At 38.1% G+C, this 17,539-nt stretch overlaps 1 protein-coding gene across 1 annotated transcript in view; it reads left to right on the top strand.

The window, feature by feature from the left end:
• Positions 1 to 386, top strand: part of LOC145989159 (ras-related and estrogen-regulated growth inhibitor-like) — a 232,727-nt gene extending 232,341 nt beyond the window's left edge. The window contains exon 6 of the mRNA XM_083124452.1: positions 175 to 386. Coding sequence (XP_082980578.1) covers positions 175 to 386 — 212 coding nt within the window. The remainder of the gene's footprint in view (positions 1 to 174) is intronic.
• The last annotated feature ends 17,153 nt before the right edge of the window (positions 387 to 17,539 follow it).

The raw sequence follows: 17,539 nt of genomic DNA on the forward strand, positions 1-17,539 counted from the left end.
ATGATAGTGAAATATACCAGCAGTTGATTTTGAAGCTCTTAGTTTGAATCCATTTCAAAACCTACTTCAAATAAATAATAATAATATTTCTTGCCCAGAATTAGAATTATCAGATCAGCAGGACAGGGTTTGAAAGATTTAACTCATTGAGACTTTTGTGATTTCTCCTTCCAGGTCGCCGCTGGACAGAGATCGAATTGGAAGAAGAAGAAGAAAGTGCGGATCATCCATTTCGGGGCAGAGCTTCCACGGACGGCCACCTGATGTCGCGACCGCGCCTCTGGCAGTATCCACCACCATGTGCAGGGATTATCAGGAACCACGAGCACTGCCTGGAAAACAGGCGAATGAGTATTTCAATGCGAGGCAACAATGCAAGCTACTAAGAATTGTCGAGCACAATAGCATTCCCAGTGATTTTCGAAAGGGTGGTGTGTGTAAGAAGCCAGGAGGGACTTGGTTTTCACTTTCGAGTGATACCTAGCCATATGAGCATCGACCGTTCCTTTGTTTTGACAAATACAGACAAGAAGGAAGAGAGAAACATCCCAATTCACCTTCCTGCGGCCACGACACTGTTTGGACAAGGGACTGGAATAACGACAACGGTTTTGCATATGGTGAGTGCGAAACACTCTCTTATACACGAGCGGTAACCGGGAGAAGTATGAAAACAAAATGTGCCATGCTTGCCCAAGGTCAATGAAAGGAAAAACCTTTGTGAATTAATCACATACTTTCCAGGTGCTTTCTTGCTTCAAAAGTGCTTTATTTCTATTATGGTAATAACTATTTTGTGTATCTAATACACAAATCTTTTGCTAATGGTCTCCATACACATTCGAAATAACTCGCGAACAAGAACAATCCACTGATGTAACACCAGAAGTTGCACAATTCCTGAGATGTTTATTCACGAAAATAAAATTCAAACTTGATTACTTTCATTTCTTCAAACGCTGCAAAACACACAGTTTAATAATATTTTTAGCATTTTAAACAATCCATTTTTTGTATGTAAAATGCTCCAGAGACTAATTAATAACTGAAGTTGGAGAGAATATTTTTATCTATAATATTAATTTCGGGGAACAATCGATTTTTTCCTCAGGGTCATAATTCAAAGTTGCATGCCCGGGTTCGATACCCGGTGGAGGCACATAGTGGTTCGGATCCCACTTTAAACTGTAGGTCCAGTCCCGATTAGCCTTACTGTGCATAAAGTGGACTTTAAACACCAACTCAACATCAAAGTTGCATGCTTATCCCATGCTAATCTGTGGTTTGGGATCAGTGTTGTTCATGTCCCATCCCTGATGAGTTTGCGAATTCTGATTTTATAAATGAAGTGAAAATATTGAATTTTATTGGTATAGCTATAATCTTAGTGAGTGACACTGAGAGTTCAGAATTTTTTTAGCAGGCGTAGAAAACATGTATCCAAGTACTGTACAATCGCATGGAAAACCATAAGTAAGTTTGCTCTGAAATTTTGCTGCGAGTGGAAAATACTTAGATTTTTCAGCTGAGCTTCGGACGTTGTTTCCCGAGACAGAAAATTAACTTCTGCTTGAAAATTGTTTATCTTGATGCATCAACCACTATTTATGCAATCACCAGGAGAGGACTGACAATAAGAAATCAATTGTGATCCGATTTTTCATATTCAAGTTGACATTTTTATTTACGTTTCGATTTACATTGGTCATTGACAGTGGCGCCGGTTGGATTTCAAAATTGGGGGGCAAGGTGCGAAAACTGACGGAAGTAATGACAGTTTACTTTCCCATAAGGTTTAGCATAATGCGGGGGCCAAGTGGTAAAAAAGTGGGGGAAATCGCCCACCCACGCCCCCTAATCGCCGCCACTGGTCAAATGGCATTAGTACATAGGGGGAACTTAACATGCTAATGTACAAGTAAGTGTTAACATAATCGAAGTTTCTAACATATAAATAAGTACTTCAAATTATGCATATGTATGCAAATGTAAAACTATTTCTTATGCACATATTTAGTATCAGTGAACATGTGTCAGTGAATTGTATGTGTGATTATAATCAGTGAAATTCAATGTGTAAGATACGCATTAACAGCTATAAGAATTTATTTGACATCATGGAATTAAATGTGACCACCGAAATAGGAAAAAAAATGCTATCTGTACTTTTACTTCCTGTGTCTTCTCGTTTTTTGACACAATGGGAGTGAATAATGTGTGAACATATGATAAACATGAACGGGGAAAACATCCTGTTTTTAAATTAGCTTATTGTTGGACAGAAACTGTAGCAAATGAGCCAATGATGTATTCAAATGAATTCGACGATATATCTTGCATGTCCTCTCCTCTGATTGGGTATCACATATAATTAACAGAAGAAAGTAAATCAAGAGTTGGGAAGTAAAACATGAACAAAAGATTAAGTTAAAGATATACGAGTAATGCAATTGCAGTTGAAACAAAACTTATCAATCAGGTATGGTATCTTAACATAATTTGAAATTCCTCTATGCATTTTAAAAATTTTACACAGAGTTATAACAAGATGTAAAGGTGAGAGAAATATTCTTGCCACTGTGGGAACAAGGGTGGCTATGTCCACAGTGGATTTAACTTACTTCATACTATCGAAATAGCATAAATGATACATTTTCAGGAAGTCCAAAATTATTGTATAAGTATAAACGAAAGATCTAAGATTGAACTTCTTGTGGCTCTTTGAAGAAAATTCTCTGGGAAAAGTACAAAAAAACTTTCGGAATTCAAACTCATGACTTTCAATTCAACTATCTATTATAACGAAATTACTTATATTTGCAATAAAAGTGAAGATCTTCTTGCCAAAGTAAAAACAATGAAATAATCAAACCAATATATCTAAGAAACTTGTAAAAATATAAACTTTGAGCTAGAAAATATTTTTTTCTCATTCTTGTACAGTAGGATGCTGCGGGTGTTGCAACTCAGAAGTATCTCTCACTATACTATCGGTACCTAAGTATTCAAATCAGACAATGTACTGTCTTACATTTATGTACGTGTAATTTATTATTTTTGGACGCAATAATTATGGTTGTCCCTTTCGAAGTGAAAAAATGGTAGTGTTGAGTATATATTAAAATGTCATGTACGAAAAATTAAAAAGATAAATATACCCTGTCGCAGTTATTTCTGGAGCAGATTAACAAAAACAAGTCTCTGCGGAAGTAGTGAGGCGAGATTGCTCCACAAGTGAGCATGTGAGATGAACGGGATTGCGTGGAGGGGAGGAAAGCGACTGCAGTTTCCAACCTTCGCAGCAGCGTGTACTGCCTCGCTCTGCCCACTCGATTTCCTCCCCTCCTCTGATTCTATGCACGGCCTTTCTCCAGAGATACCTGAGACAGAGTATAGTAAAATGGACACCTAAAACTATTCCATTTTATGTTTAATGATGTAATGTTCGATATCTTCCGGCCTTGTCTGCGGGGCTCCGGGGCTCATCCAACCTCAAATCTGGGGACAAACCTGGGGGGTTAATGCGGCAAACAAACTCCAAAATGGCCTACATAGAGAATGTGTAGGGCCCTACCCCCAACAACCACTAAATGTGACTTCATGGCACGGTGCTATATACACGGGAAACTTTACTTTACCTTTCCCAGGGTGCGAAATCCTGGGGTGGATGGGGGATTCCCCCTACCAACAATCTTGGCCTCAAAAATCCCCCCCACCAAAAAATTTCCGAGGGGAGAGTTTTTGTTATAAGAAACAAAAGATAAGCAATTACTTTTCATTTCAAATATACTTCACTAAGAATAATATCGAAAACACACAAATTAGTGTAGGTGAGTATTGAATGCATTCTCTCTCAAGAGATCGTTAACAAATCTACATCAATACGCACAATGAAAGTAAAACAAAAATGCAAGAAAATAATAACTATGAAATCTAATTGATTTATCATAAATTACAAACTAAACAGAAACTTACACATAATAAAGCCACTTGAACTATTTCGTAATTTATTAACATCTTTAACCAGTTAGTAAAGGAATTAATTAGCTGCTTTGCAATATCTGATATGTATAAAAATAACAAATTAATTTCCTTTATGTAAATAATAATGATAGTAATAATAATAATAATAATTTTAATTGAGTAATTTATTTTTATTTTTAATAACATTACAAATATGTATCGTATAATTTACACATATGTTTGTGGGAGAGGGGGTTTGTAGATTAAGGACTTTCCACCCCCTCCCCCACCAGTTTTCAATGATTTCGCACCCTGACCTTTCCTATAGTGGTATTTTGAAAATTCATTTCTTAATTTGAAATGTTCGATGATTTGCAAAATACGCATAGTTCTACGACTCTCTAACCATAAGCGTCGTTGTTCTGGGATTATTAGGACAACATGAAATATGGTATATGATATGGGAGTGAAAAAAGCGATGATTCTGCATTGTCACGTAACAATATATACTATGATCTGTTCGAATATATCTACCGCTTTCCTTCATTAATGTCAAATAATCTGTCATTTAAAGTTACGTTTTGGCACCTTTCCGCTGACCAACTACAACACGCTATCTTGAAGTTAGCTCGTGCATTATCAAATTTATCTCTTTCATCTCCGTAGAACTAAATCTGAAATACGCCTTGCCGACTATATTCTTGAGAAATGTGTCAAATAATTGAATAATTAATGCAAGTGCGTGGGACATCATATCTTTGAATGCCTTTGAAGCCTGTCAAAGAAAGATTGAATATTTAATAGATGAAGATCTATGAAAAATATATATTTCTTTCGGTTTGTACGATAGGTATCCGCAAAAGAGTCGCCGAGTGATTGTGTTTCAAAGGGATTTTTTTATTTGCTGTAACTTCCATGCCATCAGTTGAATTAGTCTAAGATATATGTTAAGAGCTCTATTTGATATCTCGTATAAAGCATTGTTCATTAAAAAAATGTTAATTTACTAATAGCTCATTGAACACTAAAGTACAAGGTTCTGCATCTTAGGTGAGTACTACTTCCGATTAATCTTTAAGAGCTAGAGATTTCTTATTTGATTTTGTTTAAGGCCACTTTATTCACAGATAGGTTAATCGGGACTGGGTTTTATCGTTGATAAGTTAAGGAGCGCCAGACCTCGTAAATTTATGTTAATATTAATTCGGAAATCATCTTTCGACAAAACACTGCAAACTCTTCTGTTTCTTCATGTTTTTCTAGTGGTAAAATAGATTGCATTTTGACATATTCGTGTAATTTTCAAATCCAATCGGATACTAAACATTCCATTGTTTTATCGTATTATTAAGAGGGTCAGTCAAAATTAAACGAATATTTCCGTACAGCACCACAAGCAAACATATGTACTTAGGACCAATTGGCGGTCGAAGTGGGCGTGTCTGAGACATGTTATATACCGCGCAGTTCGTGTTCGAAATATTCAGTCAGTAACGAGCGAATTAGGCCAGTCTCAGTTGCAAAACGTATGTATCATTGTTAAATATCTCTCCACGTACGTATTCAGCTTAAGGTTAATTACATTTGGAGAGAGACAAATTGTCAAAATTAGACACTCAAGAATTTGTGGAAATTTTGTGATCGGGGCTGTGCAACAAATTCGTGGTGGAGGATGGTGATCAATTACACACACACTGGCACGTGTAAACAAACTTAGCTGTAAAAGTTACCTAGCATGGGAGGACGTCGAATTCGTTACTTTCCTCCTTTATATGTGAAAATATAAATCTAATGTACTAACTATAATGACATCAGAACAAAATGCCTGGTGAGGTGTTGGAGGCAGTATTCGATTATTATCTGGATCCCACCACAAACATGTCAAACGTATCTGAAATTGTAAGTACATATAATTTATTCTTCGCTTCGGATAATTTTTCTTTCCTTGTGTGACTTTTCTATTCTACTATGTGATGAGAGACGGCAGTTTTCCATCAGCATTCGCATAGGGAGGCTACAGGACTGTATATTTTGACTAGAAGACCATATCTAGGTTTACTTATTTGTTGGAACTGTGAAAGGTTAAGTCATCGTAGAATGTGACACGTTCTATGCAATTTGACGTACGCGTCGTATTATTATACTATTTATATTAACTTAATAATACTCAGCGGTGAACGATGAGACTCGGTGAAGTACACAGACTCCTCTCAGGTACAGGGGTAGTGTTAGGCAAAGACAATATTCACAGCACAGAGAAATAAAACCACATTACTGCAGTATGTATAAACTGAAAGGTTTTATTCTTTATTTATTGTAATTATAGTGCAAATATACTTGAGACGAAGGCGAGGATTTCGCTTTGTCGATGAATTGACTCAACTAAAACGCATAAACTCAATGCGTGGCTATCGGCAAGCCTATGATCACATAGACCTAGCTTGCGCCCCGAACTACCACACCAAGAGATATGCAATGATAACTGAGCCAATATTTGCTCTTTAGCCTTTTATTTCCAAATTACTCCTTAGGCTAGCTTTATTATTTAACGTAGAATGGTTGCAGTATTGTGCATATCATCAATGCATGGCTATCGGCGTACCTATGTTCACATAGGCCTAGCTTGCGCCCCGAACTACCATACCAGGATGTATGCACAACACCGAAGAGTTCTTTTTAAGTTTAAAAGCTTCGACGATCCGTGGCGAAAGTGTGATATCCTCGCTTTTATACTATTTTTGAGAACACAGATTAAAGTACAGATGAATCACTCACTATTTACAAAAGGATACTACAACAAAACTGACATCTATACATGTTTAGAAATACAAATTCGTATAGTGAACTCTCGCAAACATGAAGATACATTAAATTACCCATAATGTAGCATAAAATACAATAAACATTACACAAAAGATATACATTACTAATCAGGCGCAATATTACGTAGAATAGCAAGGAGGTTACGCTTTCTTTCACAAAATAAATATATTAGTGACACATTTTCTACTGATAACGTCACACAAAAATATGGATCATATCATCTGCCCCTTCCTTTCGAAAACTAAGTTTCAGGAAGGAAGTTATCTACCTGGAGGAAACTTAGTTTTAAAGTACAAACTCTTTCTTTTTATCCTCCGAAAAACGCACCAGTTTTAGGTTATCCAAGTTAACCTTATCATATAATTCTTTAGTCCTTGGAATTAGCAATGTCACAACATTATTTTCCACTTTGTCCACTAGATAAGGTCCTATCCACAACATAAATAACTTTTGAATGGTCCTAACTAGTGAGGAGCTTAAGGAATGGTTTTTAACCATCACGAAGTCTCCAACTGTCACTGTCTTGGCGTTTCCCTTCTGTTTTAAATCCTTCGACAGCTTCTTCTTCTCCCTGACTTGGGCTAAAAATAATTTGGACTTCCAATCCGGTTGGGCTTCTTCCCGTTCGGGCCAATTGAAATGGGTTAGGATCTCTCTGGGTATGGGATGGTTGAAGAATAGTTCAGCAGGCGAATATCCAGTGGTCTCAGAAATAGAATAATTAATTAACCACATGACTGCAGGCGTATGTTACCATCAGGCTTACCAACAATTAAGAGGCTCACACAAGATGAATATCAAGGCACAGTAACATCTCTTTGTTTCCACTTTTTCCGTTCTTCTTTCAGGAACTTTCTTTAGGCTATTAGTATGGGATATGGAGATCGGTACAAAGGTTCTGTGGTGGTGAGTTCAATATCACACTGGAAGTTTTTAATAGTACCTGGTCTCTCGGAAAATACATCTCTATGCTTCAATAAGACTTCTTTCAATTGGCTTCTACCCCATTCGCATAAAATCTCATTCGCATTGACCTTCTGCAGAATGTCGTCAGGACTAGCCGTCCACTGATCGACATGGGAATCTTCACGGACTTTTCTTACATACGTCCCTTTCGAAGATCCATTATTCACAAGGTCCTGCTCTACCGGAACTCCGTCTACGGTGAGGGATAACTTCTCGCGCTGTAGGTCAATTCCTGCTTCATATTTCCTGAGGAATGGGTAGCCCAAAATAAAGTCAGCTTCGAGACCCTTCAAGACAAAAATGTCCTCCAATAAATTTCTTCCAGCAATCTCCAGATATACTTGTCTACATCCTACAACTCTAGTTTTGTTTCTCCCAGTGAAATCAGTCAGCCTAACATCTGGACATGTTTGTAACTGCAATGATGGCAGCTTCTCTTTAATCTTCTTCCAAATGGCGTAGCTCATGAGATTACATTCGCTGCCAGTGTCCAGAACACAAATAAAATCGACGCCTGTTACAGTTGCTTTAATTAACGGAGCCCTGGGTAAATTTTCCTTTCTAACTGCCTGTTGTAGTGCTCTATCAAAACTTTGTTCTCCTTCATTGAGAGTCAGCACAACAAAAAGATGATTGTCTTCACTATTTATAACGCTGTCATCTGTTCCCAGAGAAGTCCAAGATTTTAGCCCAACTGTGATCGGGAACGAAGAATTCACGTTGGGCGACTGGCTAAATCCGACTGCATACCACTCGGATTAGCACTAGTCGATGGTGCCCAACAAAAGTCTCTTGTCATGTCGACGCTTTGACGTTGCTCGTTCGTCAAACGTGAAGCAGAAGGTTCAAAAGGAGGCGCCGTCGCTCTGAAGTTACTGGGTTCAGAGGCGTTACGTGAAGAGTCACGGGAATGTTCTTCTGGATCAGATCTGGAACGACGCGGCCCACGTGCGTAGTTGTTCCTGCCATCCCTTCTCGGAGGATTACGCTGCCTGTTGTAATTGGAATATCCATTCCTCTGGTTCGGCATAACTTGTCTGACTCTGGGTTGTTGGTTTCCAATTCTATTTTGTCTGGGAGCATTTCCCTGGCCTGCACCTTCTCTATTCCACACAGGCTTCCAACTGTCCTGTTCCTCAAGCACCTCGAACCTTTTCAGAAATTCGGCTAGCTGCCGTACAGTTTGAGGAGAATTAGCTAGACTCAGACTGCGAGCTCTATATGGAAGCTGGGAGATGATTAAATTCACAATCTCAGGTTCTATGTAACGGGTTGACAGATTGCGGTAGGCTGAGTAAATAGACCAGGCATATTCCTCCATGCTCATACCGGACTGCTTTAAGTATCGGCGAGATCTCACTGCTGTCAGCTGCCTTTCTTTGGCCTCTTCTGAAGCATATTGTTTGCGAAAACGACGGCAAAAATCAGAATAGGACTTGAACTCTAACTGGTTTGCTCGAAACCAATGCTCAGCCTGGCCCTTGAAAAGCCGAGGAATAATTTCCAATCGGTATTCGTATGGAATCTGCATTAAATCAAAATTGATATTAAGTTCTTTTAAGTATTGCTCAGCATTCTGGGCTTCCAGGTCTCCCTTGAACTTCGACAAGGAATTAAGGTCTGCCATCCTTGGAGTTCCAGTCATTGCTGATCGCTGAGTTCTTGGCGGCGACTCATCTGGCCCGCTCCTTGAATTTCCATGCCTTCGTGTTCGCTTCCTGATTTTTGCTTGATACTGAGAGTCAGAGGTGGTGCTGGAAGAGGAGGAACTGCGATCTTTCTTCCTTTCTAGACGTTTCCTCTTTGTCCTTTCTTCATAAAGACTGTGCCGGGCCCTGCGAGATTCACGCTCTCTGTAACTTCTGTCATCGCCCGAAAGACTAAAGGTAGGTGGAACAGCAGACGCCACTTCATTAGCTCTTGAATCAGCAGTAACTCGAGGGCGACAGACTTGTTTGTCTTCTCTAGTTCTCTCTCCACCGGCTCTGTCCATCGCTTCATTTAGTTCAATGTTCATGGTTGGCAACGCTGCACTCTCAGCAACTGCGGACGGATGACCAGCTGTTCGAGATCCAGTTTCTGTTTCCGTTTGGCGGGTAACGTGCATGGTCTCTAACTGATTCGTAAGTTGTTCTACTTGAGTTTTTATTTCCTCAACGTCCTTGCTCCTTTGAGACACAGCTACTGAAATCTGACTAATATTTTCTTGGACCTCAGCCCGGAACTGTATTTTGTCAGTCTCGGCCTCGGCCAACATCTGTTCTATTGTCAGCTGTTTTTCGATAATCCTATTGCACTCTCCAGTGAATCTCGAGTTAATATCCTCCACATCTGTGCGAACATTTTCCGTGGCTTTATTTACATCGGCTGCCAAGCTGCGCCGGAAGTCATCAAAGTCTATCTCTCTAGCCTGCCGGATTTCTTCAGAGAATCGAGCCCTAGTTTCCTCGTTCTCAGACTTCAGTTGTTGAATCTCACAGGCCATCTCGCCTATTTCAGCTCTTAATACTTTTATAGATTCATCGTGCTGCTTACTGATATCATCCTTTAGCAACGCACATTGTCTGAGGATATCTTCCTTTAATATGTCAGATTGTCTACAGATATCAGCCTTCAGTGCTTCAGACTGTTTACACATATCAGCCTGCAATGTTTCAGACTGTTTACAGATATCGGCTTTCAAGCTGGTAATGGAATCAGCTTGCTGTTTAATATCAGCTTTCAGTGCTTCAGACTGTTTGCAGATATCATTGCTAATATCAGCCTGTAATTTTCCCATACTTTCGACTTGTTGTTTGCTAATTCCTTCAATCATTGCTTTTAATGCTTTGAACATATTTAATGGATCAGATGAACTATCCGTAGACAATAATTCACAATCTTTACAAACCAAATCGGTAGACTAGTGGCTTTCAGTTCGAATATCTAGGCCACAACATTGAAAATGTAGAAGCTTTGTACATTTCTTGCACACAAATGTGGTTTTATCTTTATCAATGTCCCGACAACAATCGGGAACATTAAGTCCTGAACTCGAAGTGAGATTTTTATTTGCGCTACGCAAATGCTTCTTGTCCATATCGAAACAAAATAACTCTGTGCTTTTCAATAAATATGAAAGTTCAGTGCTCTTGCACAATTAATCTCAACTTTAAACAATTGTCTTGCCCTTGTACACTACAAAATCGAGCCAACACGTTGAGCAGCCACTTGACACGTTCTATGCAATTTGACGTACGCGTCGTATTATTATACTATTTATATTAACTTAATAATACTCAGCGGTGAACGATGAGACTCGGTGAAGTACACAGACTCCTCTCAGGTACAGGGGTAGTGTTAGGCAAAGACAATATTCACAGCACAGAGAAATAAAACCACATTACTGCAGTATGTATAAACTGAAAGGTTTTATTCTTTATTTATTGTAATTATAGTGCAAATATACTTGAGACGAAGGCGAGGATTTCGCTTTGTCGATGAATTGACTCAACTAAAACGCATAAACTCAATGCGTGGCTATCGGCAAGCCTATGATCACATAGACCTAGCTTGCGCCCCGAACTACCACACCAAGAGATATGCAATGATAACTGAGCCAATATTTGCTCTTTAGCCTTTTATTTCCAAATTACTCCTTAGGCTAGCTTTATTATTTAACGTAGAATGGTTGCAGTATTGTGCATATCATCAATGCATGGCTATCGGCGTACCTATGTTCACATAGGCCTAGCTTGCGCCCCGAACTACCATACCAGGATGTATGCACAACACCGAAGAGTTCTTTTTAAGTTTAAAAGCTTCGACGATCCGTGGCGAAAGTGTGATATCCTCGCTTTTATACTATTTTTGAGAACACAGATTAAAGTACAGATGAATCACTCACTATTTACAAAAGGATACTACAACAAAACTGACATCTATACATGTTTAGAAATACAAATTCGTATAGTGAACTCTCGCAAACATGAAGATACATTAAATTACCCATAATGTAGCATAAAATACAATAAACATTACACAAAAGATATACATTACTAATCAGGCGCAATATTACGTAGAATAGCAAGGAGGTTACGCTTTCTTTCACAAAATAAATATATTAGTGACACATTTTCTACTGATAACGTCACATAAAAATATGGATCATATCAAATGTTCACCGTTGTTCAGCAATAGGTTTGTCACTGGGGCTGTTACTGATACACATAACGTTCACAATAAGTGTGAATCTCTCAATATACGCTTCCCCCTACCTCAAAACACTCACACAACACATATACCCTTTATATATGACACTATTATCACTAGGGCTCGGAAGTTGATGATCTAAAAGAATCTAAAAATATTCCTATAGAATGACCTAAAAATTATAATTTCCGCCCTTAAAATGAAAGTTTGATTTTTCGTATATTACAAGAGATTAGTTGAATAATTTGATAAAATCTGTTGTTTGCTGTTTAAACTATCGAAGCGAAGGGAGAAAAACAATTAAATGCTTTTTTCTTTCATATTTTTAATTCATTTCATGCTAGCAAATGCATTTAAAATTCATGAAACAACTGGGAAGTAGAAAGAAGAAACTTAAAAAAATATTTTTAAAAATGCAATAAAACGGCAAAAAATAATGAAAAATGACCTAAAAACCAGAAAAGGCTGGAAAATGAAAAAAAATGCTAAATAAAAACAACATTTTCTGGTTCTAACTGAAGTGAAACAGACTACTGTAAGGTTTTCCGTTGTTTTCAAAGACCAGAAATAAATATTTGTTATCAACTCCCTATCCCTAATTTCCATACTTCATACTTAATCCACAATCCAAACTTATAATCTTCTCATTTTATTAACTTCTCTCTGCATTCATTGCCTTTAATCAAATAACTTTCACTCTCCCTTCACACACTTACGCACAAACAAAACTACACACACACACATGATCTCGCCAAACAGCAATACAACATTTCACATTTACCCACTCAACTCCTAACACTATCTCAGTCAAACAAACGTGCTGAGTCAAACACACACTACATACCTAAGAAAACTACCACAAACCATGCACCATATTAACAAACTTTCTAAACCGGGCTTGTTCTGAATTACTGAACAATCCTGGTACCAGATCCTGCGGATACATTGTAACCTGCAGGACTGGACCTACTCGTATTCCTTGAACCAAGTAAAGCCAAGAGGAAAAGAAAACGGGGGAAAAACGTTCATGTATTTTTAGTTACCAGAACATAAGCTTTATGCGGGTGGAGGTGGGCATCTTCCGAGGCTTCTCCCCCCTTTTCTGTTTTGTTCACAAAAAATCATCCCGAGGAGATAAAGGAAAACGGGAAGTTATGCTCTCAGTGAGAACGGACCAGGTGGACTAGGATAGACAAATTAGTAAGTTATTTGTTTCGACAGATATGCATAAGTTGTGCATTATATCCGATAGTATTGGTTATTTGGCATGAGAATATAATAGATAAGGCAGAAGAAATTCTTTGCAGTTATATCGACCAAATTGAAAAGAGTCAGAACATGTATAACAAAATATCATATTTGTTTTCTACATACAAGTTATGGTCTTGTTTTTATTATGTAACTATGTAAACATATCTCTTTCTTTTCTATATCTATGAAATTGCATTGCAAATTTCTAGGTCAAAATGATTTTAATTGAGTATATTCAATACATACATGTTTAACATTTCTTGTAGTTTCTGCATTGGTTTTATTTTTAATCTAATGTTTTCTCCTTGAAAAAATGGACGTTTAACATAATATGCGCAACATATTGTTGTTTCATTGCAGGTTCACAGGGAGACCAATAAGAATAAATCCATTACAATGTGTGCAACGATGAGCTCCGGATATTTATTACTAACACACTTGACAATAGCATGTGCTGTTTTCGTTGGCACTTTCGGAAACCATTTTACGAAGGAACTTGAAGCAGATAAAATTACCAAAGAATTCTTAAGTGAATTATTGTCTTTCTTATTAAGACAATTTTACGAGTCAAAAACAATTACAGTGATTCATACAGGAATCCAAAGTGTTCATTTCCTTTTTACTTCACAAATTTTAAGCTACCATGCGTTTTCAGTTTTGACTGTGAATACAGGCCTTGAATTCAGCAGTGACAGACTACAAAACAAGCAATTGACATCTGACTACGATTACGTTATATTTATAACACATGATGTGGCGTTATTTTTAGACTGGATACATAAGAAAAAATCTTCATATTATTGGAATAAAAGAGCTCGAAGCTTATTGCTTATTGCTACTTGGGAGGATTGGAACGTCGATATAAGTGGATTGGGGAATGACTTGTGGAATGCTGACGTCATTAAAGTTTGTGTTGTTTGTTTTAAGTTTTCTGGTGTACAGATCAACGCATCCATAAGCGCTATTGTATCGTCATATAATCCATTCCTAAACGTAATGTACACGAAACACGTAACCATGCACAACTTTCATATGGCTAAGGAAATAATCTCTCTGGCGTACAGCCCCACGAAAACTTCCAACCTATACGGATATACACTGAAAACTACAACACTGAATTTCGACGCGCTGCCATACATATCCGTGTGGAAGAATCAGAAGAATGAAATGCAGTCTGAAGGCTACTTTGCGACAGTTTTCGAAGCACTGAGCAAATACATGAATTACACCACGGACAATGTCATAATGCATGGGCCCTCCCAATACGGGCATAAGCTCAAGAACGGTACGTGGACTTACGTTGTTGGAGATCTTGTGGCTAAGAGAGTCGATTTTGCATTTTGTCAGCTAGGTGTTCTTTTGGACAGACTGGAAGTCATAGACTACACATCGTTTATTATAATAGGGCATTCGTGTTTTCTAGTACCAAAAGGAACACAAATGCCCATATGGCTATCTTTACTTTCATTTTTCACAATACACGTGTGGATTTCTCTCTGTGTTGCCTGTCTACTTGTTCTGCTGCTGACTCAAATATTTGCAGCTGCTTCGTCCAGTACAGAAAGGGAATTATCCAGCAGCTTACTGATGACAATGTATGCCGTGTTTTTCCAGGTGTCTGCTCCAAAACCAAGACGAAATTCCATTAGGATAATCTTCGTCGTGTGGTCCTACTTCAGTCTGATTTTCGTGTCCTTATTCCAGGGTGCAATAGTGAGCGTCGTAACCGTTCCTAAGTTTTTCTCAGACACAAATACCTTGCATGATCTTGATCAGTCTGGGATATCAATTAAAGGAGTGAAGTTTTTTGGATCAGTTCTTTATGACAAGTCTGACTTGTTATTGATGTCTCTGCACAAGCAGTTCCAACCCCTTAACGATAATTATAATGTTATCGTGCGTGAAATAATGACAGAAGGAAAACGGGTGGCAGCACTAGGCTCCAAAGATGTGTTGGAATACACAGCGCGCAAATTCCATGAATGTGCCAGTTGCTCGCCAAAGTACCACATATTAAACGAAGATTTGGGTATTCACCTGCTCGCTGTTCCATTCTCAAAAGGATCTCCTTTTATCCCGAGTGTTAATGTCCTTATACTCAGGATGCATGCCAGTGGATTACTCTTTAAATGGTACGATGACGTCATGGTAGATTCGAAATCTATTGCTCCCTGTAGGGAGTCATGCGGAGAGTTTGTTGAGCTATCACTGGACCATCTTAAGATTTATTTCTTAACTTGGACGTTTGGTTGTACCACGTCACTACTTGCCTTTACAATTGAATTGTTAACTTACAAGGTTACGCGTATTATTTAATGTTCTGTTTTTCCATTGTGTTCTAAAGATCTTTTCTTAAATTTTTCTGCAACCTGATCACCAACGAAGTTCATATTTTACGCATATTTTAGTAAAGAGATATGCACCTATGTTTTCCAGTAAGTTGCGATAGATGTTTGTACAGTCATGACACTTACGTGTTGTAACGATTCCATTCAAAGTTAATGGAATTGTTATAACCCAGAAGTGTCCGTGACTGTACGTTGTTGATTGATTGACACTTTTTTTAATTCGACTTTCTGCCACTTATCGCTAATCTCGAACATGAAGTTAAGTCATGATATTATGAAACTGAGAAGGAACACTCATGCCCAGACCGGGATTCTAACCCGGGACCCTTGTCGTCCAAGCGTGTTGTCCTAACCACTCCGCCACGAAGTTCGGCTGTTCATACGTTATAAATATATAGAGAAATTTCGGAAGTCATAAAGTGCGATCAGGATAAGGAGCAAATGTACCCACATGTGTACTAATTTAATGATTTCAATTCAATGGTTAAGAATTAATCCAAAATCATATTTAAAAAATGTGTAACAGACTGAGGGTGATCTCTAACTCATGCAAGGAATAAACAATTATTTCGGGCTGTTCGCTCTTGTGACGTGAAAGATGTTGATAGATACTGAAAGGCTCAGGTCTCACAAAGCAAATATATTTTCTGCAATAAGAACTTTTCAATGACTTAGAGATTTGTGCTGGAAACTGCGTTTGTGAATTTACAAATGTCTCATGTCAGTCCACTGCCACTCTACACACACACACACCCCACCCACTCACCCACCCACACAAGGCACACAAACATATACACTGTGAGAATTAAGTTGTTTTTTTTGCTTTGCGGTTTGGGGATGCTCAATCAGTGGTACATGTATATTTGTGATGCAAATTTGAGTATGTTACCAGTTTGAACTATAATATTGCCTGCACATCTAAATAACTGAGAATATTCGTTCTAGCCTAGATCATTAAATCTTATGATATCATTTTACATGCAATTTAGAAACACTTACTACATTTACATTAAGAAACCCAAAGTCATACACAAAGAAGAGGTATCGAACTAGTAGCAGCCAAAACTTGACCAAATTATTTTGCTATGTTGAAACTTATCTTGTGTCTAACATACCTACACGTTTCTTGTGAGCACTTTAATACATGCAAAATGTCAGCCATGATAACGTAAGTGGAAACATCCTGCTGTTGTCTTGCCTCCGTGAGGTTGGTCATTTGCAAAATGGTGTCCTTTAATCCAGAAGGCTGCACACTTATCGGCAGAGAATCTTTAATGTCTTCCTCCGTTAATGGACACGAATTATTTTTGAATTCTGTTTGTAACATAGTTAAGAAATGATACACTACATCCTTCAATGCCACTTTCCTTGAGGGGGATAGAAACATCACTGGCAGGGAAAAAGATAATTTAATTTTGCCGGTGAAAACATTTTTGTGTGTTGGAAATCCTTGGCATCCCCCCCCCCCATTAATACGCGCACTAGACATATATTACATACATGGGCGTAACTTGGGGCTAAACTTTGAGGGGGACTATCAAACTTGGGACTAAACTCTTTTGAGGGGTGGCAGAGTCAAAAAGTTTTCTCCAATAAAAATAGTGTCCGAGACAATTTTACAAATAACTGTTACGTTTATGAAGTCCCTCATTGCTTGACTACTCAGGTCGCAGGAGATTAACAAAAGCCCGAAACTAGTCCAAAAGGTTAATAATTTTTAGGCTTGGTTTCGGAGGAGTGATTTTTTTTTTAAATCAAAATAACACTTTATCCCGTCAAAATGATGCACAACAATCGATATATCCACAGCAACAACGAAGAGGCAGAAGAAAATAAAACAGATTGGTTCATAGTTTATTCATAACCTGCATGATGGTGATTGTGACGAAAAAAAAATCGAGCCCTGACACCATTCCTGCTGATTCTTATGTAAAATGACCTGCTGAATCCGAATATGACCCCTGTTTTCCCCCCATCAGCCACCGTTTTCGGGGGGA

This window comes from Lepisma saccharinum, chromosome 6 (assembly GCF_977018435.1).
Source record: "Lepisma saccharinum chromosome 6, izLepSacc3.1, whole genome shotgun sequence".
Taxonomy (NCBI): Eukaryota; Metazoa; Arthropoda; class Insecta; order Zygentoma; family Lepismatidae; genus Lepisma; species Lepisma saccharinum.